General features: G+C 37.5%; 6 protein-coding genes across 6 annotated transcripts; 3 read left to right on the top strand and 3 right to left on the bottom strand.

Moving 5' to 3' along the window:
• Positions 1–178: 178 nt before the first annotated feature.
• On the bottom strand, positions 179–2749 carry LOC140988114 (BTB/POZ domain-containing protein At3g49900-like). Its single transcript, XM_073457383.1, has 5 exons — positions 2743–2749; positions 2481–2553; positions 2298–2370; positions 1271–1789; positions 179–1042 (listed from the first exon to the last, which is right to left on the bottom strand). Exons 1-5 carry the CDS (start codon positions 2747–2749, stop codon positions 287–289), a joined length of 1428 nt encoding a protein of 475 aa, XP_073313484.1. The 3' UTR covers positions 179–286.
• Positions 2750–6034: 3285 nt separating this feature from the next.
• Positions 6035–6793, top strand: LOC140978599 (large ribosomal subunit protein uL24z-like). The gene has a single exon (XM_073443817.1). The coding sequence runs from the start codon at positions 6093–6095 to the stop codon at positions 6531–6533; it is 441 nt and encodes a 146-aa protein (XP_073299918.1). The 5' UTR covers positions 6035–6092; the 3' UTR covers positions 6534–6793.
• Positions 6794–7539: 746 nt separating this feature from the next.
• Positions 7540–9650, bottom strand: LOC140974371 (mitochondrial outer membrane protein porin 2). Its single transcript, XM_073437770.1, is given in 7 exon segments — positions 7540–8062; positions 8065–8144; positions 8287–8495; positions 8580–8666; positions 8745–8855; positions 9286–9353; positions 9444–9650. Coding segments are annotated over 7 exon segments (828 nt in total). The 5' UTR covers positions 9493–9650; the 3' UTR covers positions 7540–7838.
• Positions 9651–11215: 1565 nt separating this feature from the next.
• Positions 11216–15983, top strand: LOC140974350 (calcium-transporting ATPase 2, plasma membrane-type-like). Its single transcript, XM_073437747.1, has 7 exons — positions 11216–11824; positions 12241–12295; positions 12383–14331; positions 14474–14632; positions 14735–14906; positions 14999–15300; positions 15401–15983. Exons 1-7 carry the CDS (start codon positions 11651–11653, stop codon positions 15644–15646), a joined length of 3057 nt encoding a protein of 1018 aa, XP_073293848.1. The 5' UTR covers positions 11216–11650; the 3' UTR covers positions 15647–15983.
• On the bottom strand, positions 15588–22878 carry LOC140974359 (uncharacterized). Its single transcript, XM_073437758.1, has 5 exons — positions 21745–22878; positions 19941–20405; positions 18806–19854; positions 17497–17654; positions 15588–17188 (listed from the first exon to the last, which is right to left on the bottom strand). The coding sequence occupies exons 1-5, from the start codon at positions 22804–22806 to the stop codon at positions 16242–16244; spliced, it is 3681 nt and encodes a 1226-aa protein (XP_073293859.1). The 5' UTR covers positions 22807–22878; the 3' UTR covers positions 15588–16241.
• Positions 22879–25555: 2677 nt separating this feature from the next.
• LOC140974343 (LOB domain-containing protein 37-like) lies at positions 25556–26688 on the top strand. The gene is made up of 2 exons (XM_073437736.1): positions 25556–25882; positions 25967–26688. Exons 1-2 carry the CDS (start codon positions 25699–25701, stop codon positions 26428–26430), a joined length of 648 nt encoding a protein of 215 aa, XP_073293837.1. The 5' UTR covers positions 25556–25698; the 3' UTR covers positions 26431–26688.
• Positions 26689–27101: the final 413 nt, after the last annotated feature.

Below are 27101 nucleotides of genomic sequence, written 5' to 3'. Positions count from 1 at the left end.
AATTAGCTGCTTGAGCAATGCAGAGCTCGACTCATGCATTAACTTACATGGAGTAAACTTGTGCCCAACTGACAAATCATTTAAAGCTATGTATATATTTTTGAAGATTTGAAGATGAGGTTTGGAAAAAGATTTTATAGAAAATGAACTCCTCGAGATGTCAAGATGGTCCTTGGGATGAATCAAACCGTCAATTCAAGTAAACAAATACAGTTTTGTGGTTTATGCACACTGAATTCACACAAGGCTGGTCTAAATTAACCTACAACTGCCATTACCAGATTTCTTACACAGAAGAATTAGAACGAGAACGCCTGTGAAAAGCTTGATCCTTTCTTATGATAACAATTTCCTCGTTTCCACCATCTCCATTACCTGAATTTTCAACATTTCTTCCGAATTTCAGAGACCCTTTAGTACTGTCACACTTCTTCTTGGAAACCAAACTTTGTAACCCAAATGCACTCTTCAATCCATGCATTAATCTCTGACGGAGGTTCTTTTCGGCACTTCGAGCCCCCCCAGACGACTCCTCTGATGAAGAAGACCCTTCTGCCCCGATTTTACTGCCGACATTTCGAACACTTGATGCAGATACGGAACCAATTTGTCCCCTATCCACCTTGTTTCCCTCCAAACTGAAACGAAAACTGGCAGACCGACCCGAATTAATAATATTCATATTCTCCGCATCACTCAACAGCTTCCTCATGCCACTCAGCTCTTTCTCCAAGAACTGGATTCTCGAAGTTGTCGTGGTCATTGCGTTCTTGAGCTGTGTCACTTGGCGGAGTGCCACATCGCGTTTAAGGATGGCGCCAAGCGTGACTGGGTCTTTTGGTTGGTGACTTTTATGTGTTTGGTTGGATAAGATGGAGCGCCGAGTGTTCAGCTGCTCGACGAACATGGCTTGGACGACAAATCTGAGCGGCATTCTGGGATTCTGGACTGCGTTCATGAGGACTCGGTGGGATAGGATGCTACAGTCTATGTAGTTGCACATCCGGGTTTTCTGGTCCTCCGATGCTGTTCTATCCTTCTCCTGCGTGGTAAACTACTAGTTCAAGCTCGGGACTTCGCATTAAGTTACTTCACATGCAAACAATAATGTACGACTAAAGCGGTTACTGTTGTTTGCAGAGCTTAGGCTGTGAGAAAAATGATGCACGGCAAACATCTATGGGGGCAATTTAAATTTGTTTCACTGTTTCTCGAGAGGAATTAGAACTAAATATTCTTTAAAATTTAAAATAAATTATTGTAACTATACCTTGATATAAAGGTCAATGATTGTGTAAAGAAGATCGTGACTTTCAGTCAAGCGTTGACTCATGGACTCCAAAACCAACTGCAAATCCTCAACATGCAATCTAGTAACGTGATCCAAATATGCCTCTTCGCCGTCAACTTCACCGATCAAACTCAACGCCTCAATGCATCTGCTAACAAGAGCCGCCGTCATCTCCACCTCCGGAAGCAGCGGAAAGCATGACCGCAACACGATGGAGGCGTACTCTTTGTTAACGGCAACAGCACGGCAGAAATAGGCTTCCGTTTTCTGCTGCAAATTCTCGTCCCTCGGGCCGTAAACCTCCGTCATCTCCAGCAACTCCGCGGCGGTACGGAGTGCGGCGACGTTGAAGGGCGTTATGGCTATGTAAGATCCGTAACAGAAGTCCGTTACCAAGGCGAAGCATTCGGGCGTTATGTTTAACGGCGGATTGAGGGTTATTTCCGTCAATTTGCCGAGCTGCCGTTTCAAGTAGCCACTCCTCAGTATCAGGACTCGCTGCCATCGGGGAAGTAAGAGTAAATATGCCGCATTTAATTCGATATAAGACAATTAATGGCACACTTACTTAGGTTAACGAACCAATTTTTCTACGTTATTAATTTATTTTACATAGGGTTATTTATTTATTTATACAACTCTAATTTATATTAAATTAATATCACATTTTACGTAAATAAATAATTTGACCTTTACATCATGTCATAAAATCAATATATGTCGTCAAAAAATAAATAAAGGGAAGGACTGATTTCAAATCTGCAATATAAATTCATTCATTGAAGTTGTTTAAAAAAATTTGACTTGTTAAATTCAAAATGTTTCCCTTCATTTAGTTAATTTATTAATTACTTAATAAATATAATGTAGTATAAAACTTTTTCATCACAAATTCAAATAAATCCATCTAAACACAACCTCAAAAGATCACAATGATTTAATTCATTACAATTTAACCCAAAAAAATTACTCCCTTTGTTAATTGGTGGATGTAATAAAAACACACCTTATGGAGGCGGAAAGAAGAATCCTGGACATGTATGACTACATCCGGATGCTGATTCACCCTACCAAATGAGCTGACACAAAAACAAAACACAGTAAACAAGAAAAAATATAACAAATCATCGAAAAGTGAGGCTCAAGAAGTGAAAGGGACAAATTATTCGTTGTTTTGACTTTGTTTTACCAAGGTTTCTGGGTAGAAACATGTAGGATAGGCGAAGGGGTAGTTTCCTGAGAAGGTATAGTCGAATCTGCATCTNATATATATAGAGAGAGAGAGAGAGAGAGAGAGATTTTGATAACAGAATGTATATGTATTTTTTGAAGGGTTTATGAGAGAGCGTGAAGAAGATATTGAGCGCCTGTTTGGTTTAGATTGGGGAGCTGGGGTTGGTGCATTAATTGGTGGGCATGTGAAGAATCATAAATGCTGCGTTTTGTGATACATTTCATTCATTCACATTGTGTGTGTGTGGGTGTGCGCGCATGTGTGTATATATATATAATGGTGAAAAGAGTAGAAAATCGAATTACTCAACTGATATTATATTCGTCATTAAGACATGCATTCACGGGAAAATCGAATGCTATATCAATTGGCTATTCAAGAGGCCATCCATTTTGGGAGATTTTTCTGTAGTTATACATGTAGATAAATTAATTGTCAGATTATATTTTTTAATTCCCCTTTTAAAGCATTTGTTGTGTATACGTACATCATTTATCAAATATATGTACGTATATGATGCATATATAAAATAAATACATCATTTAAAATAAATTGCCAAGCATGCAGTTTGTTTACTCTCTTGTTCTTTTTCTTTTCAAATAAATATTTCATCGATTTTTTAAAAAAAGTACAATTTCGTCCAAATTATTGGATTAGTCATTTTCTACAGGAGATAAGGCATATCGATAATGCAGCGAGCAATGCATTTAAGACATGCAAATATTTTATCGGACTTTTCTTAATAAATACATGCATACATATATTTATAGATAATTTTACGTTTCACGTGTTAGCTTAGTAATAGCATTTGAACAATTATAATTTTATTATTCACAAAAAATTTTGTGAAACACCCAAATCAGTCGATTTTATGAGACTTGTCTCTTATTTAAGTCACCTCCGAAAAAATGTTATTTTTTATGTCAATAATATTATTTATTAATATTGTAAATATGAGCAACGTTTATCGACCGGTCTAACAGATAAAGATATGTGATATCACTTCACAGTAAAGACCTATTATTTATTATTAAACATCGACTTGATACATGAATATTAATATTGTTAAAGTAACATTCCCATCTTCTAAAAATGAGAACTACATTAATATTATTTTTATTTATTTAAAGTAACTTGGTTTAAGAAGCATTAACGGAAAACCAAGAAAATGGAACTTCATTCATTTTCTCGAAAATTGTCTGTGACAAGTAATTACCATGTATTTATATGTACAAGCTTTTAACTAAAAAAAAATAAAGAACCAAAGTTTTAAGGTTTACAATGACAAGCTTCAATTTTTTTTTTGTCGATTTAAATTAAAATTTGAACCTTGTAAGTATGATAATAAGTGTGTCATATGATGAATCACATGTTATTTACAACTTTTCCTAATACTGTTCAAAAATTTATTTATTTTTATATTTAATTAAATAAATATAGAAAAATAAATTAATTTCAAACTGAAAAAATAAACCTAGTTCCCGAAAAATTCAGGATCCAAAAACAAGTTAATAATAGATTTTATTGGGCATCAAATTAGTATTAACATAAGCCCAAAAAAAAAAAAAGTTTTCCTCTAATTTTTTATATACAATGGGGTGAGAAAATTTCTTATCTAATATTACTACTATCTACATAAATTATATTTGAACTCAAAACCACGTTGGGTCGTATAAAAGAACCGAACCGGTTAGAGAATTTTTCGAGTCGGCTTGAAAAATATTTGATTTATATTCCAATTTGTCGAATTCGACCTGAACTCGAACATGTTCGAACTTTTTTTCCAAATCAAACTCGAGCCCAAATTATATTTTTTGATATTTCATGAGCCGTTCGCGAGTTTTGATATTTTATTAGCATAATGTATGTTACATAAATAGATTTCGAGCAACAATCTGAATAGGACGTGAACATGTTCGAATCTTTCGATCCAAGCTCGAATCCGAGTTTTACTTCGATCCGAACTCAAACAAAAAAATTTAAATTTTTGAGTTTTGGATCGAGGTCGAGCTTAAAGATATCTGTTTCGAGCCGAATATGAGCTTTAAATTTTTCAATATATTCGACTCGATTCAACGAGGCAATATCAATTTTTAAGTTATTAATATAGGGATGTCAATCGGGTCGTGTCACGCCCCGAGCTCGGGCCCGCGCCTGCGTGACTGCACAATGGACCTCTATAGCAACTACTTCGTATTCGTCCTCGCTTTACGAAAATGATTAACCCAAGTTGCTATAGAAGTCCATTGTAAGCCATTATAAACTCATTTTAAATCTTTGATTTTTTTGATGTGGGACAAGGGTATCACAATCACCCCTCTTTCAGAACGCGACGTCCTCGTCGCGGCCTGACCCCTCGATCCACCAGCACCGAGAATCTATAGGTGGTTCCTATAGGTTCAAGAGGTTGCTCTCGTCATGTAGCACTTTGCCCCACAGGTTCAAGAGGTGGCTCTCATGCACGTAGCACTTTGCCCTGCATAGCACTTATTTCCCGGTGTTCCATGCCGGTGACCGGCTCTGATACCATTCTGTCACGCTCCGAGCCCGGGCCCGCGCCTGCGTGACTGGACAATGGGCCCCTATAGCAACTACTTCGTATTCGTCCTCGCTTTACGAAAATGATTAACCCAAGTTGCTATAGAAATTCATTGTAAGCCATTATAAACTCATTTTAAAATCTTTGATTTTTTTGATGTGAGACAAAAGTATCACAGGTCGGGTTTCGGGTCAACCCGCGAAATTTTACTTCGTATTGAACCCGAACCAACCCAAAAACCCCCAACCCAAACACAAACCCATCTAACCCGCCTAAACCGAATTTTATTTATTTTTTTTAAAAAAATTAATGAAAAAAATTCGAAAAAATAAAAAATAAATAATAATAATAATATTTTAATTTAAACACATAATAACAAAATTTCTGATTTAAATTTTAAAGTTTAATTGTAGAAAATTAAAAGTATATTTACTAAATCAAATAAACAATTGTTAAAAATATAAAAAAATATACAAAATAAATATCAAATGATGAAATTTATCATATAAATATACAATAAATTTTGTTCAAACATACAATATATAAAAATATAGGTAATATTTTCAAAAAAAAAGTTTTTGCGTAAACACGTGATCCAACCCGAAACCCGTCTAACCCGACACTAACCCAAACCCACCCAACCCGAACACGACCCGAACCTGATTTTTTTTTTGTGTTGGGTCGTGTCGGATTAACAGGTCTCGTTGTATTTTGCCACTCCTAGTTATTATTTTGAATATATTGGTTTTATTATTTAATTATATTATAAATATTTGTAAATAACATTTTTTAGAATGAAATGACATATATTTTGAAGAACTGAGCACATATTAAAATTACATCATTTTGGGCCCAAAAATTCGCCCAATATAAATTAACAAACAAACTGGACCAAACCTTCAGGCCCATAAGAAACTTGAACCTTAGAAGCTATAATAAAGCCCACTATATAAAAATCAAACCCTAACCATTTCTAATCTATATCAGCCGCTGCTCACGCGGGAGAGCCAGAGAAGAAGTGCCTAACGATGAAATTCAATCCCCGAGTGTCTTCCTCGCGGCGCAAGAGCCGAAAGGCTCACTTCTCTGCGCCGTCCAGCCTCCGCCGTGTCATCATGAGCGCGCCGCTCTCCGGCGACCTCAGAACCAAGCACAACGTACGGTCTATGCCTGTCCGCAAGGACGACGAAGTTCAGGTTGTACGTGGCACCTACAAGGGTCGCGAGGGTAAAGTTGTCCAGGTCTACCGTAAGAAATGGGTCATCCACGTGGAGCGGATTACCCGTGAGAAGGTAAATGGATCCACAGTCAATGTCGGAATTCACCCTTCGAAGGTTGTTATTACCAAGCTACGGATCGACAAGGACCGCAAGTCGCTCCTCGATCGCAAGGCAAAGGGACGCGCCGCCGCCGATAAGGATAAGGGCACTAAGTTCACAGCTGAAGATATTATGCAAACCATCGATTAATAGGTGAATCCGTTGATGTTTTTTTTCTATTTTATTATGTTTTATTTTAATTGTTGGATTTATCAGAGGGAAAATTTTTGTCGCTGACTATGTATGTTTTCGTGGTATTTTGATTTTGTCTCTTAAATCTTGTTTCATCTGAAATTCTATGTTTACGACTTACGAGGCCTTCGACGGGACCGTACATTTGGTGTGCTCAGTTGGATTTCCATGGATGTTTTCTCAGTTTTTTTAACGTGCATGTTTTCTCATTTGCTTAATTGATATTCAACTTACGATCCTTCAAAGTACACGCCAAAGCCCCCAATGCGACTCATTTGGACTCTACTACACGCTAGGTGCTGTGGGAAGAGGTTTCGGGGTTCTGGTTCCCATGGCCTTTTTTTGTTCAAATCGAATAAAATATTAAGAACATGATTATCATTGTTTTTTCTATGAATCATCCTTTAAATTTTACAAACATCAGTTCAATCTTAAATTTTATCTTAATTTTGGAGTTGGTTAGACGTGTGAAAAAGGAACAATGTCTCAAGTTTCGTTGGCATTCCACAAATAAATTAATTGGGATGGATTTACCCATGGTTCGCAATATGTAGGGTTGCTGCCACGCTATTTTGTTCTACTCACCACTTTTAATCCAAATATCTGACTAACAGGGAAGATTGTGATCATGTCATCACATGCATTTCTTTCACTGAACCCTTTCTATTAGTCTCGATAAATAGTACCCGTCTGTTTGTGATGCCTCGTAGTTGCACGAGATCGGAATTAAACAGTACTGGAAGTAGAGAAGAGACAAAGATCCGATGAATTAGGCATAGGGGGCAAGACGAAAATTGGAAACTCAGATAGTGAAATCGCATTTTTTAAATGTTTGAAAATAAAATATATAAATTTATGTAAAAAAATGCACGAAATGCTAGTTATGGCAACGACGAAGTCTATCATTGAATCTTGCGGTTGGTAGAGTTGGAAAATATTAGACACGGCGAAGGCAAATGCGATGTGGTCAAAATTAAGAAAAATAGACAAACTGGAAAAGCACCTCCCATGCATGCATACAGAGTTGATGGCAACTGGCACAAAGAAATACACGCATTCTGCTCGGTATGAGTAAAATTTAATCACAAAATGAGTTCTACGTGCACCGAAGAACTCTAAAGAATATTTCATATAAAAAAACCCTCGACAAGAATCACAAAGGAGGTAAATCTGTAAACAGTTTCATTCTGCAACTAATTATTCTGCGTTTCCTTCCAGCGCAACTTCCACATAAAAGAAGCAGCATACTTTGGTAAGATGTTCTCAAGGCTTCAGAGCCAGTGATAAACCAAATCTTGGAGTTCTATCCAAAGACTTGGTGTCAAATTCACTGGATACAGTCACCAAAGATTTGCGAATGAACTCATGGTGCAAAACGGTACCCAATTTGCCATGATTGTTAAACTTCATTTTCAGAAGAGTCAGGCTGTCAATGGCGTAGGATCCTCCAAATGCAAATGTGTTCTCATTCGTTGAGAATTTCTGGCAATCTCTCCCACAGCAGCACTCTTCTTCAACTGATCGATGTAGTGTACGTACGATGCCTTTATGGTGTCTCCTTTGTCACTCCTATCAAGAATTGAACAAGGGTCTAAATCTTTCATCTTAAAAGAATACGACAGCAAGTCAGCGAGATAACAAGCAAAACAAGAAATACGAGTGTTTTTAATCTAATATATGTATTGGATGATATAACGATGTTCGGACTTACAGAAGTATTGAAGCACAAGAATCGGGTTTATTCAGAGAGATGCCAGCTGTGTATTTTGTTAAATTACCAGAAGTGGTGTCATAACCAGCCTCAGCACCCAAAGCAATCATGGGGGTACCGAGGGTCAATGAAACATCAATTGGAGGGGTTTGATTCATACCAACTGCTGCAGTGAGGGATGCATGAGGGTGGAAGTACTGAATTTCCAGCTGCAGAAGCAAAATGTCAGTGGGTGAGATAAAGAAGGGCCAGTGAGAGATTAAAATTGTTCAGAAAATATAAAGAATGTATACCTTGCCGGATTCATAATTGGGATATTTTAGGATGGCAATGGTCCTTGATGAGGGGACGATATCAGAAAAAGTCAGAGTTGCTGAGATCTGTGTAAAGAAGAGGGATTATATGAGTGACAAATGGGATAAGCATGTTTCGATGAGATAAAGATTTAAGGATCCAACATTTGACTCCGTGTCGACTTTGACATCAGCAAAGATATTGTTATACTTGTATTGTGCTGCCACATCGCCAGAGGAGTAGCCTCCTTTATTCACAGTGGACGTGGTCAAGGCCTATATATTCAGGAAATACTAGTTAAAAAAAGGTGCAGTACGAGGATTAAAAAAACAACATATGGAGACAGCAGTTGGCTGTTGAGGAAGGTAGGACATTGACAATCAAGCTGACAGGTAAGTCAAACCAATAATTAAATATAGAGTAGCTAACAGGAATATCCAAAGCGGATACATAATTAAAAAAAGAAAGTGGTCATTAAGTTAACGGGGAAAAGTATTTTACTATCAAAAAATTGAAAATTATTAAATCATGACAAATTGTTTCACGAATAATCAAATAATAACAGAAACCACACACAAATATATATATCATAATATCCCTGAATAATCAAATAATAATAGAAATCACACACACAAATTTATCATAATATCCATACAAACACCATAAATTCATGCGTCGGAAAACAAAAGGAGAGGAAAATCGCACCACTCCGGATTCAGTGCAGGTGGATACAGAGAGTTTGTGATCGGAAAAGTAGTCCTTCGTCAGCAGATCTACAAATGAAAACGTAAATAAGTTAATCAAAAATATCTTAAAAATTAAACAACAACAGATACTAAATTAAATTTAGATCGAACATTTACCTTTGGCTTTCTTTCCAATATCTGAGAAGATTCCCGGTCCCTTGCTCATTTTGAAGCTCGAATTTTAGAGAAACAGAAACACACACAACTCAACACAAAATGATAGCAAAAGAAAAAAAAGAGGATTTGTGTTTTGGACCGTTGATTTAAAATACTGTGATCTGGTATTCGTCAAGGTTGGGCCATGTTCAGGGATGAGAGTTCTGGGGCCTGTGGTAAAAATCCGAGACGGACCGACCAGTTCGGGGACTAATTTTTGAATTCGTTGATTTTTTTTTTAATTCTCGAAATAGTTCAGGACGATATGAGAATATTATCTTTATTTTTTAACTCATCCTTGTGATAATAATAAAAATAAAAATAAAAATAGTAATTTCGATGATTTCTCAAATCCGTTCTGTCATGCTCCATTACTATTTTTTAACTGAGAATGTGGACATGAATATGGATATAATCTCCACAGGTTCGAGTTCGAAGATTTCCCAAACCCGAAAGAAACGAAGATATAGCGTTTTCAGTATATTATTTTCATTTTGAAAGCGAGTGGCTATTTTCACATGATTGCTTCCATGTTTTAAAATTTCTTTTGCTTTCAATTATATCAATTGAGTATCATAAAATTGTCTTTGATGACAAATATTACGTTTAATACATCATATTGTATCCCCTAAACACAACAGGACTTCAAATGTATCATATATTTGTTTCCTTAAATGTTTTGTTTTAATTTTACAAATAATTAGAGTTAAGTTTTATATCATTTTGTTATTTTTATATATCGATTTATCATTCATATATTATGTATTCAATTAACGAAATATTAACTCACTCCAACATACTAGTTTGGCACGCTAAAAAAATCTTGACATATATAGTGTGTAACATTTCTTGTACTAGACTTTTTATTATTATGTTTAAGGAAATACAAATATAACCCGAAATTTGTTAAATTAATTACTTGAAGCAATATTGTGATACAAATTTATTTAATAATTTGTTATTATCAAGAAAATTATCTAAAATCTTAAGTTGAGTTCACTTGGCATTTGTATAATGATTGACGATCCAAATTCATTAAAATTTAAGTTTCATGGATTTGTATTAAATTTATTATATGCGTTTATATTGGTAAGGCAAAAAAATAAATCTATCTTTAGAGTGCATTATACTAAATCAAATATATATCAATTTAAGTAAACTTTGAATAGACTCAACATATATTTCTTTAAATAAATTAAGCAACGTGGTTTAGATTTGACCTCAAGCAGAAGCCTTTTATTTTAAATATTTTGTGAACCATCCGATTTATTCAATAAATTATTATCAAAGTAGACAACAACTTGTGTGAGATGATCTCACGAGTCGTATTTTGTGAGATGTATCTCTTATTTGGGTCATCTATGAAAAAATATTACTTTTTATGCTAAGAGTATTGCTTTTGATTGTGAATATCGATAGGGTTGAACCATTTCAAACATAAAGATTCGTGAGATCATCTCATAAGAGACCTACTCATCATAGCAATGTTTATGTTGAATGATAAGACTCTACCAAACTTATTATTTTAATAAAATAAAATAAAATATGACATCATATATCACACAAAGTGACGTTTTAACTCGTTTCCGCGTGTGCGTGTGAATAGAGACCGAGAAAAAGTAACGCGCTAGACAATCTTTAGTGAATTAATATTTCTTTTGTACGATACTTTTTTATTACACGTTTAGAGACACACAACGTAATTTATAATAACATTAACCAACCTCGAAGTCAACATGAAAATTATCATCTTGACTCGCACTTTTCGTTCAACCTTCCGAGAAAATAGGAGCAGCATTACTGCAAATTTCGCTAATCTGTAACCACAGATTTCTACTTTCCCCTGCCAAGAAATCGGATCATCGTTTTACTCCAACAAATTTATCTCTAACATCATTCTTTCTTTTGGCGGATGCTGAGTATAAGTTTAGTGGGAAGTTTCTTTCAGGGAAGTTCTTGGAAATTTCTTGGATGTGCCCGTTTCTTTCCGAAACCAATTATGCAGAGCTTTGTCCCTTGATGGGGCCCCTGGCTTTAAAATATTCGAAATGCAACGAGTAGTTATAAAAGATAGAAGCTTGTAGCGTCCAAGAGAAATATAGTGCAAAATATTTTGGAATAATAATAATAATAAGGTGTAAGAGATAGCTAGTTCGTTGAGAGGGGAAATGGAGAGTTTATTGAGTGACAAATGGGACGTGGAGCCGAAGCATGCGTCGGCGGAGGCGTTGCAGCGATGGAGGGATCTCTGTGGGCTCGTTAAGAACCCAAAACGACGGTTCAGATTCACTGCTAATTTATCCAAGCGCCACGAGGCTGCTGCCATGCGCAAAACTAATCAGGTTTCCCTTCTTCTAACCAATATTTTTTCAATGTGTTGTTCACTTTCAGCATTTTCTTTTATTTTTACATCTTTCTTAGATTTTCGTTCTTCTCGGTCTATGCACTGGATGTATTCTTCTTGGAATGACGGATTTTTAATCAAGAATTCTTGATTGGTCATAAATTAATGTCACAATTTTGAACATTGATTGATCTTTAAAATGTCGGAGAATCTCAAATGTATTGGATAATGAAAAATGTGATTACCCGCAGTCAATCTGTTCCTCTTCTCAGTGAAATTCCTTTACTCTTGCTGTTGTATCAAATAAAATTCGGGTTGTTTTCCAGTCCTTGTCTGTGATCATAATTTATACATAGTTTGCAAATGTGGCTAATTGTAGATATATCTCGTTATATGTGTGTGTGTGTGTGTCAGGAGAAGTTGAGAATAGCGGTCCTGGTCTCAAAAGCTGCCTTCCAATTCATACAAGGTAACTTTCCTGATAAATTGCTTGAACAGAGGTTTCTTGGTTTCATGAATTCTTAAATGTGAACCTCTGTTGCTAAATTATGTACAGGTGTGCAGCCGAGTGATTACACTGTACCTAAGGAAGTTGAAGCTGCTGGTTTTCGGATTTGTGCTGATGAACTAGGGTCCATAGTCGAAGGTCACGATGTTAAAAAGCTAAAGTTTCATGGGGGGCCATCTGGCCTTGTAGAAAAGCTCGCCACAAGCTCCACAGATGGGCTTTCTACTGATACTGAATCTCTTAGTCGAAGAGAACAGAGTTACGGCATCAATAAGTTCCAAGAAAGCGAAATTCGGAGCTTTTGGGTGTTTGTTTGGGAAGCCCTTCAAGATATGACCCTCATGATCCTTGGTGTATGTGCGTTTATTTCTTTGATGGTTGGCATTGCCACTGAGGGATGGCCTAAGGGAGCTCATGATGGACTCGGGATCGTTGCTAGTATTTTGTTGGTCGTGTTTGTGACAGCTACAAGTGATTATCGTCAGTCTTTGCAATTCAAGGATTTGGACAAGGAAAAGAAGAAAATTGCCATCCAGGTTACAAGAAACGGGTACAGACAGAAGATATCAATATACGAGCTTCTTCCAGGTGATATTGTGCATCTTTCAATCGGTGATCAAGTCCCTGCAGATGGGCTTTTTCTTTCAGGATTCTCTGTTTTGATTGACGAATCTAGTCTGACCGGAGAAAGTGAGCCGGTCATGGTTGGTTCTGAGAATCCATTTCTTCTCTCTGGAACCAAGGTCCAAGATGGCTCGTGCAAGATGCTTGTTACCACTGTTGGCATGAGAACTCAGTGGGGGAAGTTAATGGCAACACTAAGTGAAGGAGGGGACGAGGAAACACCATTGCAAGTTAAACTAAATGGGGTGGCGACTATTATCGGAAAGATAGGCCTCTTTTTTGCTGTGGTGACATTTGCTGTTTTAGTTCAGAAAATGGTTGGCCTTAAATGGCATGAGGGAACAATTTTTCGCTTGTCAGGAGACAATGCTTTAGAGTTATTAGAATACTTCGCCATTGCAGTTACCATTGTTGTCGTTGCAGTTCCTGAGGGGCTCCCTCTGGCCGTGACTTTGAGCCTTGCTTTTGCCATGAAAAAAATGATGAATGATAAAGCTCTTGTACGAAACTTGGCTGCCTGTGAGACAATGGGGTCGGCCACAACCATATGTAGTGACAAAACCGGGACGTTGACGACTAATCACATGACAGTGGTGAAATCATGTATTTGTATGGAGGTTAAGGACCTGAGCGAACCAAGAACTACGTCTGCTCTACGCTCTGAGCTTCCTGAAACAGTTGTTAAAACTCTGTTGCAGTCAATTTTCAACAATACTGGTGGAGAAGTTGTGGTTAACAAGCAAGGAAAACGAGAGATTTTGGGGACTCCGACTGAGACAGCTATCTTGGAGTTTGGACTGTCTCTTGGAGGCGATTTTCGGGAAGAAAGACAAGCGAATAAATTAGTGAAGGTCGAACCATTTAACTCCACAAAGAAGAGGATGGGTGTTGTGTTGGAGCTTCCAGGACGCGGACTTAGAGCTCATACTAAAGGTGCTTCAGAGATTATTCTTGCTGCATGTGAAAAGGTGATTGATTCGAATGGTGAAGTTGTCCCCCTCAATGAAGCATCCATTTGTCGTCTTAAAGAAACCATTGATCAGTTTGCGAGTGAGGCTCTGAGGACACTATGTCTTGCCTATGTAGAACTCGAAAACGGGTTCTCCCCAAACGATGCTATTCCAGCATCTGGTTATACTTGTATAGGGATCGTGGGAATCAAAGATCCTGTACGTCCTGGAGTAAGGGAATCTGTTGCACTTTGCCGTTCAGCTGGCGTGACGGTTCGGATGGTTACAGGAGACAACATCAACACTGCAAAAGCTATTGCGAGAGAGTGTGGGATACTTACTGATGATGGTATAGCCATTGAAGGTCCTGTTTTTCGCGATAAAAGTATGGAGGAATTGCTTGAATTAATTCCCAAGATTCAGGTAACTTACGCGTTTACGTCTGAAAAATACTAGTTTTTCCCAACTAGGAAATATGAATTGTCACCTTCCAATAAGGCCTCATGAAACATGACGGTCAGATCACACACAGCTTTTGGTTGATGGTCATCTGCATGCATCTCAGGTTATGGCTCGGTCTTCGCCACTAGACAAGCACACATTGGTTAAGCACTTGAGAACAACATTTAACGAGGTTGTGGCAGTGACTGGTGATGGGACAAATGATGCTCCTGCACTACATGAAGCAGATATTGGACTTGCAATGGGAATTGCAGGAACTGAGGTAATTTAATAAAACGAGATGGTTGAATAAAATGATGTGCCTTTTGTCCAATGAATTTTTTTTGCATATATGAGATTAATTATTATAATGTGATGAAATCAGGTAGCAAAAGAGAGTGCAGATGTCATAATTTTGGATGATAATTTCTCCACAATTGTGACTGTTGCCAAATGGGGACGCTCAGTTTATGTTAACATACAGAAGTTTGTGCAGTTCCAGCTGACTGTTAATATTGTTGCATTGGTCGTAAACTTTTCCTCTGCCTGCTTGACTGGTAACAAAGCCTTTTTAAGCAAATATAAGATTCCATCCTTTTGTACTTGGGGAAAGATATTTTTTTCTCATACTTCGAAATGGAATTTTCAGGAACTGCTCCTCTGACTGCAGTTCAACTTCTGTGGGTAAATATGATTATGGACACATTAGGTGCACTCGCACTGGCAACCGAGCCTCCTAGCGACGAGCTAATGAAAAGGTCTCCTGTTGGAAGGAAGGGCAACTTCATTAATGCTGTTATGTGGAGGAACATCCTAGGGCAATCTTTGTATCAGTTTTTGGTCATATGGTTTCTTCAAGCTTGTGGAAAGACAATATTCATGCTTCATAGTTGCCCTGATTCTGATTTGATCCTCAACACGATTATTTTCAACTCATTTGTTTTCTGTCAGGTATCTGTTGATATCTAAAATTTTCTTAAACGGTGTCCATTAACATGTCCACAGATTCTTTATTGTGCTATATTCCTTAAACACTTCTGGTTTGCCGCAGCTCTTCAATGAGGTGAACTCCAGAGAAATGGAGAAAATCGATGTGCTCGAAGGAATTCTTGATAACTATGTTTTTGCATCAGTTCTTGGTTCTACAGTGCTATTCCAGATCATAATCGTTGAATACCTTGGCACATTTGCAAACACAACTCCACTTACCTTTTTGCAATGGTTTTTCAGCATATTCATTGGATTCTTGGGCATGCCGATTGCTGTAGGTTTGAAGAGAATTCCTATAGAGAGCTAATAGATGAATGATATAAGATTCTTGACATGGTCCTTATAGCTCGCCACATCATCCCAAGAATAAGAATTGACGGCTGGGACTGTAAGAAATCTTATATGGTAATGAAAGTCGAGAAGTTCCCTACCCTTTTTGTGGATTTTATGGAGTTCCCAGAGGAATCGAGTAAAACCTGTGACTAACCATTTCACGGAAGTAGTTAGTGTAGGTAAAGGGAGTAGGGAAATTGTTCATTCTTATTCAAATAGTCTGTGAAACAGTTGATGTCTTTGGCTTTTTGGCATGTAAACTGCCAAATGGTGTAGGTCTTTTAGTTAATCAACTGATTTCACTTATTCTATACGAGTATAAATGTAAAAAAAATCAGTTGTGCAGTCACAGGAAATGTTTTCATTCAGTGCACGAACAATACTTAAGCTTGTCTTACAAAATAGGTCATAAGGAATTGTAGCTCATCACTAAAATGTATCGGTGGCTGCACAACATTTAAGCATCCATTTATATAAAACAATTACACAAACTAATGAAAATAATACTAGGTCATGTAAACTGTGAACCCACACAATGTTTACATTTCTTCCATTGAGCATCTCCTCTGTCAATCAAACACCGAAGACATGAAAACAGGCTCAAGCAACGCTATAGCTTTGAGCAACTTTTGTCTGTCGTGATCACCATCACCTAGCTCCTCCGTTGCAGTCTCCAATTTAGAGTGTATATGTTCAAAGGACGCCAACATAAACTTTAGTTCTTTCAGTTCAAGGTCGTCTGACTTGACTAACTTTACGCAGACAAAATGCAAAAGACCCAAGACGATGTTGTAATTCTTGCTCTGTAGTGCCTGTAGTGAATCAGCTAATAAAATCGCTCCAACAGCATCTAGCACATTATTGTTTGTTCTCAACATCTGAGTCATTGTTTCCACAAGTTTCTTGAAAGCAGAAAACCGTGAGTTTGGAATAAACTCAGTATCCTCCTCTAAGATTACAAGTTCCTGAACCTCGATAACTGCTAGGATGTTTTTCCATGAGGAAAGAGGTAATGTGTCATTCCTGGATAGAACAGAACCAATACCCTCTTCTTGAGTCTGTTTCCTCAAGTGGAAGGATCCGAGAGCCAAAATCAGATCAGGAATCCATGGCTCCACAATGGCAGCAAAACGAGCAGCGTATCCATATCCGTAAAACTCTTCGATCGAAATAACGAGGTTAAACATTTCATTGACAAGATCATATGCTCTTGGTTGTGGTGTTGAAGGTTCACAAGTTTTAAACACTAAATTAAGTAACTTTGCTGCATATGTAAACGAGCTTTTTAAGCAATGAAAATTTTCCTTTAGGTCTTCTTCTAAGAACTGTGTCCGAGCAATGAAGTGTCGCCTTAAATTGGAGATGATGAATTTCAATTTTTCCAGTGCAAAATTCAAGCATCTTTCTTGACAGTTTGGAACAAGATTCATTGCATTTGCATCAACGATAAACTTTAAAACTGCAAGTAGCATCTTCTCCACATTCAATATCCTCATGTGTTCGCTTAAACTGGCACCTGTACAGAAGTATCAAAGCTGACAGATTCAATGCATGCTTCTGGAATCAGGAAAAGGAAAACTATCTAGAATCATAAAAATGCAGGTGAAAACACAACTGTAATCAATCAGAAGTAGACCCAGAGTGTTCATGTCATCTTTCTTGTCAATAAAAATCAAATAATTCACAAAATTAACAGCTTTCACAATTAAAAAGCCATTTTTACCCAAGAAGTCGACAAAATGTTCCATAATTTGCACAATCTGCCTTAAAAAGTTGAAAAGACCAGGAAAAGGAAGGCTGCCGTCGTAGGCGAGTAAGACGTACCTGTTTGAGATTCCCTTGTGTTTGTTTCACAGACAGGCGCTCTCTTACTGGATTTCATTGATACAGAAAGCGGATTTTCTGGCCTTTTATGTTCATTTGTTCTGAATAGCTTGTTTGCACAGTGAAGCAAATGGTCCATTGTCAAGTCTGTGATACTTGCCTGTAATAGAACAAGAGACAGACGAGAAATTGGTTTTAAATGTCAAAATGTTGCACGCATTTTAATAACACATGTCGTACTTGCCAGTTTAATGGCGATGATAGCCATAAAAGGCTTTCTGCTGATGGTTGGGGTAAATCATAAGGGGACACTGTCTATATTTTTGGCCACTAATATCTCACTTTGGCTGTGAATTACATAAAAGGCTGCTTTTTTTAACCTCGAAATTATAAGGTCGTCATGATTGAAGGTTCAGGCCTAAATTTAACGGAGGAAGATTGACCAATGCCAAGCCTAATGACAAAATTTTGTGCGCCATTTAGTACATAATATGAATATGGCTGTTAAACTAAAAAACATGTTTCATGCTTATGCATATATAATATAATAAATATCTCACAAAAATTCCTTCATGTTATTTCTTTGAACTTTATTTTTCTTCTTATCCTTCACTCATACATCCAGCACTCATTAGTATTGTAAAGCCCTGAGCCTGTCCTCAAACCCTGCAATCACAGTTCTTGGCACTCAGCTCAGCTTACTTTACTCATCGGACTCCTCAACGCCAGGAAAGTGGAGTTTGTGCCTTCCCAGGATTCGACCCCTCAACCGCCTGGCATATAGGTATATTGGCTACAACTTGCGTGGCGTGGAGGAGTCGGATGAGTAAAGTAAGCTGAGCTGAGTGCCAAGGACTGTGATTGCAGGGTCTGAGGACAGACTCAGGGCTTTACAATAAAAGGCGCCTTTTATTGTAAAGCCCTGAGCTTGTCCTCAGACCCTGCAACCACAGTTCTTGGCACTCAGCTCAGCTTACTTTACTCATCGGACTCCTCCACGCCAAGAAAGTTGTAGCCAATATACCTATATGCCAGGAGGTTGAGGGGTCGAATCCTGGGAAGGCACAAACTCCACTTTCCTGGCGTGGAGGAGTCCAATGAGTAAAGTAAACTGAGCTGAGTGCCAAGAACTGTGATTGCAGGGTCTGAGGACAGGCTCAGGGCTTTACAAGTATTCAGTTTAAACATCTAAGAGAATGTCAGGAAATGTACCATGATTAGGGGTTGTATAAAACCAGTGAAAGATCATATAAACAAACGAAAGACCAAATCCCACGGAATTTTGTTAAAATCATAGCAGAAGAAAATATCACTTGCCTGTGTAGGATCCTTGTTCCCGCTTATTCTGATGTCATGAAGAGACATGAAAAGAGTAAGAGTCGTATAAGCAGCAACAGGAGATGTGTCCATACAATCATTTTTCAGGGAATTCAGGATACTAGCCTCAGAAATGACCTTCAGTGCATTGAATGCGTTTTCTAAATTTCGAGATCCTAATATAGCTTGTCTTGAATTTTCAGACTGCAGTAAGTCTGTAATTTGCCATGACACTCCAGCAGCAATTGCATAATCCTCAAAAAAATTATTTTTAGCATTGTTAGATGACTTTTTTCCTCTGCTATATCTGGATTGTAATGATGTTTTAATGGAAGATTTATTCTTCCTCTGTTTTGCTGCATGATTACCATTTTTACCTAGATCTATAGCAAAGGTAACATGACATCCGTAAGCAGCTTTCTGCAGAAATCCAACTAGAGCCTCAAACATGTCATTGAACCAACCACAAGACCAGATCATCTTGTGGGCAGACCTCACTTCAATTTGCTTCTCAACATTACCTGATAAATCACTGCATTCTGTGGTCAAACCCAGGCACTCCTCAAAAAGGTCATCTACAGCACCCGGAGAGGTGGCTGAGACCATGTTGCAGACAGAAGATTGAGCTCGTGCAGTGGAAGCAATAGTAAACAGGCGCTTCAGTTTGTCACTTGGTAACGCTTCCTTGAGAGCTGTCAGGAAAGAACCATCATGTGCAAGCTTGCTGCATAGGTGGGATGCAGCAAGAAGTAAACCCACAATCTGCTCTTCTTCCAATTTAACAGATGACAGAGTTAAACGGATCAAAACTTTAAAAAGTTTCATTAGAGATCTACGAGATGCTCCTTCTGATGCCACAAACTCACAAAACCTTGCTCCTGCTGTAGGTGACCTTTTAATTAAAGTGATACAACGTTTGCATGCTTCTTCTTCGGTAACCTTAGATGGGAAGTATGACGGAACAAGAAGTTTAGTGATTTTCCTTGCTACCAGTGGTTGGTCATTAGCAAGTGTGTAAAACAATGTATCTAATGAAACTACCTGAAGGGGCAAACAATATAGGTCATAGAAAGAGAATCATAGACGGGTAAATACCATGGGGTTGAATTTCAAGGTCTGATCTGTACCTTGTGGAAATGAAAATTCCGGATGTCTTTCAAGAGAAGTAGGAGATCAATGACAGCACCACGTACAGCTAATGTAGAATCTAAAATCAAATGTCCCAATCTAGGTAAAAGCACTTTAAGAACCTCATGAGATTGAGGATTCCCAAGCAAATACATAACACCATTCACAGTGGAGAGCCTGACTTCTGTGCAAGCATCATGTGTCATATGGTCGAAAATTATTGTAATTATCTTTGTAATGGTTGATGAAGGAATGATTTCCCAAAACAGACAAAGAATCCGGCAACTGCCTTCTACTGATACAACCCTGACATCTGGGCATTCATCCACGAGCAGTTTCTCCAACAGAAATAATTGCTTTTCAAGTAGTGTATCCCTGACCTCCTTAGTTGCATTAGGATCCTCAAGCGGAAACAGGTCCAGAAGTAAGTGCAATGCATTTTGACGAACATTTGAGTTTGAAGCCTGCATAATCAGGAACGATAAAGTTTTTGAACATATAATGCAAATACATCATTAAGTCAGTACACATAATCTAAAATTTAATTATCCACAGCATTGCAGAAGCCAAAATTACCTGTAGGTGGTAAATTGGATCGTGATTCATGTCATGAATATTTTGCAAAAATGAAGGCAGTCAAAAATTCTCCTCGAATTCATGGAGTATCTCGATAATTATTAAATGCATAAATAACTCCATTAGGAAAAACAAAACAAGTATGTTTCAATTCTCAATTTAAAGTTCAGAAAAGGTAGCTAGGTATAATTTCCACCGCTTTGTAATTGATCAAGATTCAACTTCATGTAATGCCAGAACCACATATTTACTACGAAAAAGAAACATGCTAAAAACACAACCTTAAGGTTTACTATTCCACCTTAAAGATACAAATAATGTTACCATGCAGAACAAAACAGGTATAATAATATCATTTTATATTTAATTTCACATTTTTTGGATTTTTTTTTCTATTTGGATCCGAGGTTCTGGAATTAGTTATATCAAATAAAAGGAAGGAAAAATACTGAAATTTGCACAGGCTGTGGTGAATAAAATTTTCCGGAAACTATTATTCTATTCATCATCAATATCTAGCTCCTTATTATCTTTCACGATGCAAAGAATTAAAGGGGCCAAGGGCAAGGAGCTTCCAGATTACTGTTGTTCTATATTCTGTTTCCTTCATATAATGGTACCAAATGCACGTAGAATGGTAACACTTTAAGATAAGCAATTCAAAGTCCAAGCTAGATTTGGGAAGATAAATGGGCATTCAGCGTCCAATATCGAAGTGCTGGAACATGCCACAATTCCAAGATGTTTGATAACCATCACAAGCAGGTTTAACAAGTAAAAACAGCACCTGCCAAATGCTTAATTAGTTGACCTCATATATCAGTGAATAAACAGAATATGAAAGGTTCACAGCTACTAATTGACTTCTTGATGCAAAGCAGGTTATGTGGCTGCAAATTATGCTTTAGCATGACAAAAGGGCATCAATCGCAAACAAACTTCCCCATTGCGTGTTTTTTATAATTTCTACGTCACTTTTTAGCTTCTATATAGTTGGATAACAAAGTTATCACCAATGGAGGATCTCCAGAAATCACTTCTCTTTCAAATCTCAAGAGGTTCTACTAACATATTCAACAAGTTGATTCATGCATTTCATAGCTGTGGACTATTTAGGTACTTAAAATTTATATACGAACACCGACCAAACTAAAAAAAAATGCATGATCTGGATGAATAGTATCTTGTACTCTCATCTCAGTAAAGACTCCCAGCTAGAAATAATACCTGAAGTGAACGAAAAATCACGGGCTCTGTCAGATGAAAAATCAGTTTTTCCACACCAGTTATGGTTCGGTTACTAACAAAAACTCTCAAAATACGCCTAACTGATGCAGCTAATGCCCCCGAGCTGGCACATATCGCATCTTCAATCAAACCCTGCAAGAACCCTTTCTCAATCTCTTCCTTACTTGACCCCTCCACTGCTTTCCATGCTCTGAAAATAATTTCACCATATGCCTGCACCATTGATTTGCGCCCATAAGGAATCTGAGACTTAATCATTGCAAACACCTCCTTGGCAAGCTGCGCACTTAGTCCGAACAAAAAAGCTATAAATTTGAGGCCGTCCTCTGTTTTCAAATACAAAGGTGAAATCACGCAGCGAATTAACAAATGCTTCAAGTCCTCAATGCTGTCATCTTCAAAATCAAACAACACAAAAGCATCCCGAAGCGCGTACACTCTGTGGACGTCCACCTTCTTTTTCAAAGTCAATGATCGTGACAAAATAACCGGCAGCGACTGAGTTATCAGGGTTTCCTTCCCTGATAAATTCCCCTTCCACCAATCTTCACATAAAGTAGCAATTTCAGAAAGCAAACCCGAGTCAGACTCGAAAAAAATTAAGTTATCATGCAACTCTTGAGCAGCAGGCAACAAATCAGAAGCGGAAAACACATTTTCAGGATGGAAAACACAGAGGCGCAAAATGTGTGCAAAAACCCGAAGCTTCTCAGCAATAGACTGCCTCTCATCTTCGCAGTTGGTGGCGTGAGATGCCTCGTCATCTTGCTTATTTCTAGAGGACCTTCGGAGGCGCTTAGCAGGAGGAGTTTTGGGCGATGCATTGGAAGTTGAGTCAGCTAGGTTTTTGAATTTGGCAATGGATTGTGAAATTGAACTGCGTAGGAATACAGGGAGAGTGGACGTCAAGTTAGATGAGGGAGCAAGGGTGTTGATTAGGGCTTTGACGGTGGTTTTGGAGGATTTGTAGGGAAGATTGGCGGCGGAGGAAAGGAATTCCTCGGCGGAGGTTTGCGGCGAGGACCGGAGCCTTTTTTCCATAAATAAATGGAACTATGTGAATCTAACTGCGGAATTTGCATTTGTAGATGAATATTTGAATCTCGTCTTCGAGGGGGAAATTTGAACATTTTCCAAGCAAATTTAACATCAGCGAATAAACGCAGTGGCATTTTACTGGGCCTCTGGACTCACCTGTGTCCATCAGCTAATCCAAAGTGTCAAGACGAGGCCCAGCTTATCATCTATTCTTTTCAGCCTTTCACATGTTATCACCTCACTGGTGTTTTAGCTTTTGTATTAGTTACTATAAGTCCAAAGCCTTTAGGCGAGCCCACTTTTTATGGACCCAACAAGAAGTCGAAATTTTAAAAACCACCGACCCAATTTCCCATCTCATTTAAAAAAAATAGCATTGCTCGCACCGTATATCTATTGTGTAATCTATGAATACCATGTAGTCCACATTGTTACACACAGTCACATACTGTTATCACTGACACTACTATACTCACACTAAATTCTAATATCTAGACCAACTTAAGCATCAGAAAAGTTATGTCGCGAGTACTTTCGATGACCTATAACGTTTACTCCTCTACGTAGAATTCAGCTCGGCATCTACCGATCAGGATTTTTTTTCCCAGATCACTTGGTCTAGGCCAACCATCATGAGTAATTTTTGCTCACAAGACCGAATACTAGTTGCATAAAATTTTGAATACCATCATATCTTAATGGAGATTTGGTGAATAGTTTCTTCAATTGTTACTTGAGATTTTAAAACTTCAGTTTCCTTAGAATTATGATTAAGTTTTTATTTTTAGTCTAAAATATAAATTTCATGTGAGAACCTTAAATATATTTTTTTATAAATATTAAAGTTATTTATTTTTGCATAGTAATTATCTCTTAAATTTTTAAAATCAACAAGTTAAATATTTTACTAAAAATGTAAATAAGATCGTGAAAATAGATTTATTTCATATGACATCGGTTCAATTTTATTTAACAAAAATTTACTAAACTTTTGTATCTAAAGTCAATGTTGAAATTAAGTTTGTGTTTGAACTTTGGAGTGAATGATTTAGATTTAAAAATATATTTGAAATGATGATTTAAAATGACCTCATGTTGAGATGTATTTGAAATCAACAACAATAACTCAAAAAATAAATATTTGAAACTTTGAATTCATCATGGAGTTGATTTGTCCACAAAAAAACAATTGATTTGTTATTATAGATTCAAGAATTCAAATCCATCGATCCAAATACAACATCAATTTATAAACAACTTAATCTATTAATTAATTCGTACAACCTTTATTTCATAGCAATTAATACACGAGGTTTTTTAATCAATTTGTGATATCTGTAGGGAATGTAATTTCACCAGTATGTCAAAAGGATAATTTTGAAAAAAAAAACTAATAATTTTGGTCAAATGTATTTTTTTCACGTTGAAATTAGTGGTATGGAGTAATGGACTTTTTATTTGACATTCATTCTTATGTCATGGATATCTTTTACGTGAAATTTCGTAGAGCTGAGTTTAAATATTTTCCCCAATAGTTAACTGTATCCCCAGAGATGAACATGTAGGCCAGTTACGCATTTTAATTATGAAGTATGGCGATTAAATGATAATATATATAATTTATAAATGGCGATTAAATTATAAAACATTAAAATCTGATTATTGGATAACAAAATTAAATAATGCGTGTTGAATGGAACCATGGAAGGGCTAGGTTGTAGGATAAGGATGACTCCACGCCCGCCGTAGTCAATCGGATAACGACGATGATAATTTTCTGAACAAGAAATTTGGATGTGAGTACACATTTATCCCCTGAATTTATTATTATGAAATTTTGATTAAGAATAGGCAACCCCAATTGTTATTTTGGCAACAACCGCCTACAGGTGTTTTCAAGGTGAATGTAGATATTTCTATTTAAGAGACTCTTGATCATTTTGGGATTGACATAGTGGGAAAAGAGAGCAATGGACTTTTTTTTTTTTTGTTGAAGGTCGCATTTTGACAGGTCAATTCTCCTCTAATGGCAGAATTTAATAGCTACGCACAAAGGGTTATTGATGGTCGAACATCGGGGGATGGCCATGTTGGCACCTGAGTCCAATGCTCTCGAGACAATCTAATCGATTAATCACGATATTTTTTATGAGTAAAACAATATTGTGGAAGTCATCCGTATGATGTGTGCCAACTCACCAAGAACTTGGATTCAGCATTGCTCTTGGAATCCCAACCAAGTCGCACACGAACTTACTCGTCATAGTTTTCTTAATGGCAGAAATGTGTTTTATCAGAATGCTACTCTGCTGTGTATTAAGAAAACTATAAACTTTGATTAGATGAAGTGTTAATGAAAGCTCTATTACAAAAATAAATAAAAAAATAAAATACGGCTGACCTCATTTTCCAAATTGGAAGGGTGGACCCTTTCACAACTAGCATATAGAACTAGAGTTTTGTATTGTATATATAATAGTATGTACGAGTACAAAAAATAAAGTGTTCGGTTATCATCAAGAATCTGAGCATCTGCAAGGCAATCAGAATCCAACGGTTGAGGGACTCCTATCCGCGGAAACACGGAGCCGCTATCGCCCAGCACTTTGGAATCTAACCCAACCACGCAAGACTTCACTCGCCAGTCGCACCCACTCAACTGACCTGACCCTAGTTAAACCTACTCTAAACTTTAACCCCACTCTTCCTCTACTTCCATTCTCCACTTCTCTTTATATATCAACCTTTTCCTCTTTTCACAACCTAATCTTGATCTCTCTCTCTTGCTGCTTCTGGTTCTTGATTCTTAAGCTTCTGGGTAGCACTTAACAGATCTTCGTGTGTTGTAATCCAGAGGAATAACCAGGAGAATTTTATTTTTACCTAGCTGGAGAGATGAGTTGCAATGGATGCCGGGTTCTTCGGAAGGGATGCAGCGAAACGTGTATTTTGAGGCACTGTTTACAGTGGATTGAAAGCCCCGAATCACAAGGCCACGCCACCGTTTTTGTGGCCAAGTTCTTCGGCCGCGCCGGCCTCATGTCCTTCATCTCCGCCGTCCCGGAAAATCAGAGACCTGGTGAATATGTTTTTTTCAAAATTTAGCATCCCGTATTCTTGAGCTGATAATCTAAATTGAAACTAAAATGAAAAACTTGCGCAGCCCTCTTCCAGTCTCTGCTGTTTGAAGCTGCAGGAAGAACGGTGAACCCTGTAAACGGGGCGGTGGGGCTTCTCTGGACCGGGAACTGGCACGTTTGCCAGACGGCGGTTGAGACCGTTCTCCGTGGTGGCGCGTTAAAGCCGATAGCGGAGTTCCTCGGCGGTGCGTCCGATCCCGACGACTTGTCTGACTGCACGAATATGTTCAATCTCCGAGATCCATCCCTGACTTCACGATCAAAGTTGCAGAAGCGCCACCGTCTCCCGGAGGATCCGGTTCGGATCATGCAGTTATCTGATCTTGATCTCAGTTTAACACCGGGTTTCCATGGCAAAAAGATGAGCCCTTTACCCAGGACGCGGCGACTGGGGAGCCCATCAATGAATTCCGAGGAATCTCTGACGACAACTTGTGGAGATCATCAAACAAAAAACGAAATAAAACTTCTGAACTTGTTCAATTAATTAGGTAACGAGAAAAAAGAGGGAGTAAACTCTGGTTATCATCTTCAACTATTTTTAGCTCTTTTCCTGTATTAGTGGTAAGTTTTCTTCCGGGAATTTTACTCCGGCGAGGTATTGTATCTAACGGGCGGCGAAAGATTCCCCTCTTTCCCCTCGTAGTAATTATCTTAGTAAGGAAAAAGAAAGTTTCGCTAGCGATTACTTTCTTCCTCATAAATGTAATTTCTTGAATCGTGTCTAATGACTGTTGGACTTGAATTATTGGCACACGCTGACGAGCATTTTGACCCTTTTCCATTGGTTCACATCTATATCTTGATTCATATGCATGTCATTCATTTACATGATAGTGGTATTTTACTTGCTAATTATGCTTCTTGCACATGGGAGTGATGGTATTATAATCTCAACACATCCATTATAAATAAATAAAAACTTAAATCTAAAAGAATTTTACTCTGAAAATAAGAGTAATATGTTAATTGAGATATTTTTATGGTCTATAAATACCAATTGTGTTTCATTGTATAGGAATTAATTAAGATACGTATTTGGACAATTTTTGCAATGCATCGGTTACTTTAGCTATAGATGAATGTGGATTGACTAGATATGCAAAATTGAGCCAATTAATGACTAATTTGCGTCCTTCTTTACTTTCGTGAAATGAG

The sequence above is a fragment of the Primulina huaijiensis genome, chromosome 1, assembly GCF_012295235.1.
Source record: "Primulina huaijiensis isolate GDHJ02 chromosome 1, ASM1229523v2, whole genome shotgun sequence".
Classification (NCBI taxonomy): Eukaryota; Viridiplantae; Streptophyta; class Magnoliopsida; order Lamiales; family Gesneriaceae; genus Primulina; species Primulina huaijiensis.
The sequence above is the reverse complement of the archived record's forward strand: the minus strand, read 5'-3'. Positions and strand labels throughout refer to the sequence as shown.

What these genes read in the sequence shown, in the direction of transcription:
- LOC140988114 (XM_073457383.1), bottom strand. An exon ending in GTTTCTACCCAGAAACCTTG is followed by an intron (nt 2,371 to 2,480) that starts GTAAAACAAAGT and finishes TTTTTGTGTCAG; the next exon opens with CTCATTTGGTAGGGTGAATC. An exon ending in TCATTGACCTTTATATCAAG is followed by an intron (nt 1,043 to 1,270) that starts GTATAGTTACAA and finishes TTTACCACGCAG; the next exon opens with GAGAAGGATAGAACAGCATC.
- LOC140978599 (XM_073443817.1), top strand. Translation starts at nt 6,093, where the DNA reads ATGAAATTCAATCCCCGAGTGTCTTCCTCGCGGCGCAAGAGCCGAAAG.
- LOC140974350 (XM_073437747.1), top strand. Translation starts at nt 11,651, where the DNA reads ATGGAGAGTTTATTGAGTGACAAATGGGACGTGGAGCCGAAGCATGCG. An exon ending in TGCCTTCCAATTCATACAAG is followed by an intron (nt 12,296 to 12,382) that starts GTAACTTTCCTG and finishes AATTATGTACAG; the next exon opens with GTGTGCAGCCGAGTGATTAC. An exon ending in ACTCATTTGTTTTCTGTCAG is followed by an intron (nt 15,301 to 15,400) that starts GTATCTGTTGAT and finishes GGTTTGCCGCAG; the next exon opens with CTCTTCAATGAGGTGAACTC.
- LOC140974359 (XM_073437758.1), bottom strand. Translation starts at nt 22,806, where the DNA reads ATGGAAAAAAGGCTCCGGTCCTCGCCGCAAACCTCCGCCGAGGAATTC. An exon ending in TGATTTTTCGTTCACTTCAG is followed by an intron (nt 20,406 to 21,744) that starts GTATTATTTCTA and finishes CTGATTATGCAG; the next exon opens with GCTTCAAACTCAAATGTTCG. An exon ending in GGAATTTTCATTTCCACAAG is followed by an intron (nt 19,855 to 19,940) that starts GTACAGATCAGA and finishes TTGCCCCTTCAG; the next exon opens with GTAGTTTCATTAGATACATT.
- LOC140974343 (XM_073437736.1), top strand. Translation starts at nt 25,699, where the DNA reads ATGAGTTGCAATGGATGCCGGGTTCTTCGGAAGGGATGCAGCGAAACG. An exon ending in CCCGGAAAATCAGAGACCTG is followed by an intron (nt 25,883 to 25,966) that starts GTGAATATGTTT and finishes AAACTTGCGCAG; the next exon opens with CCCTCTTCCAGTCTCTGCTG.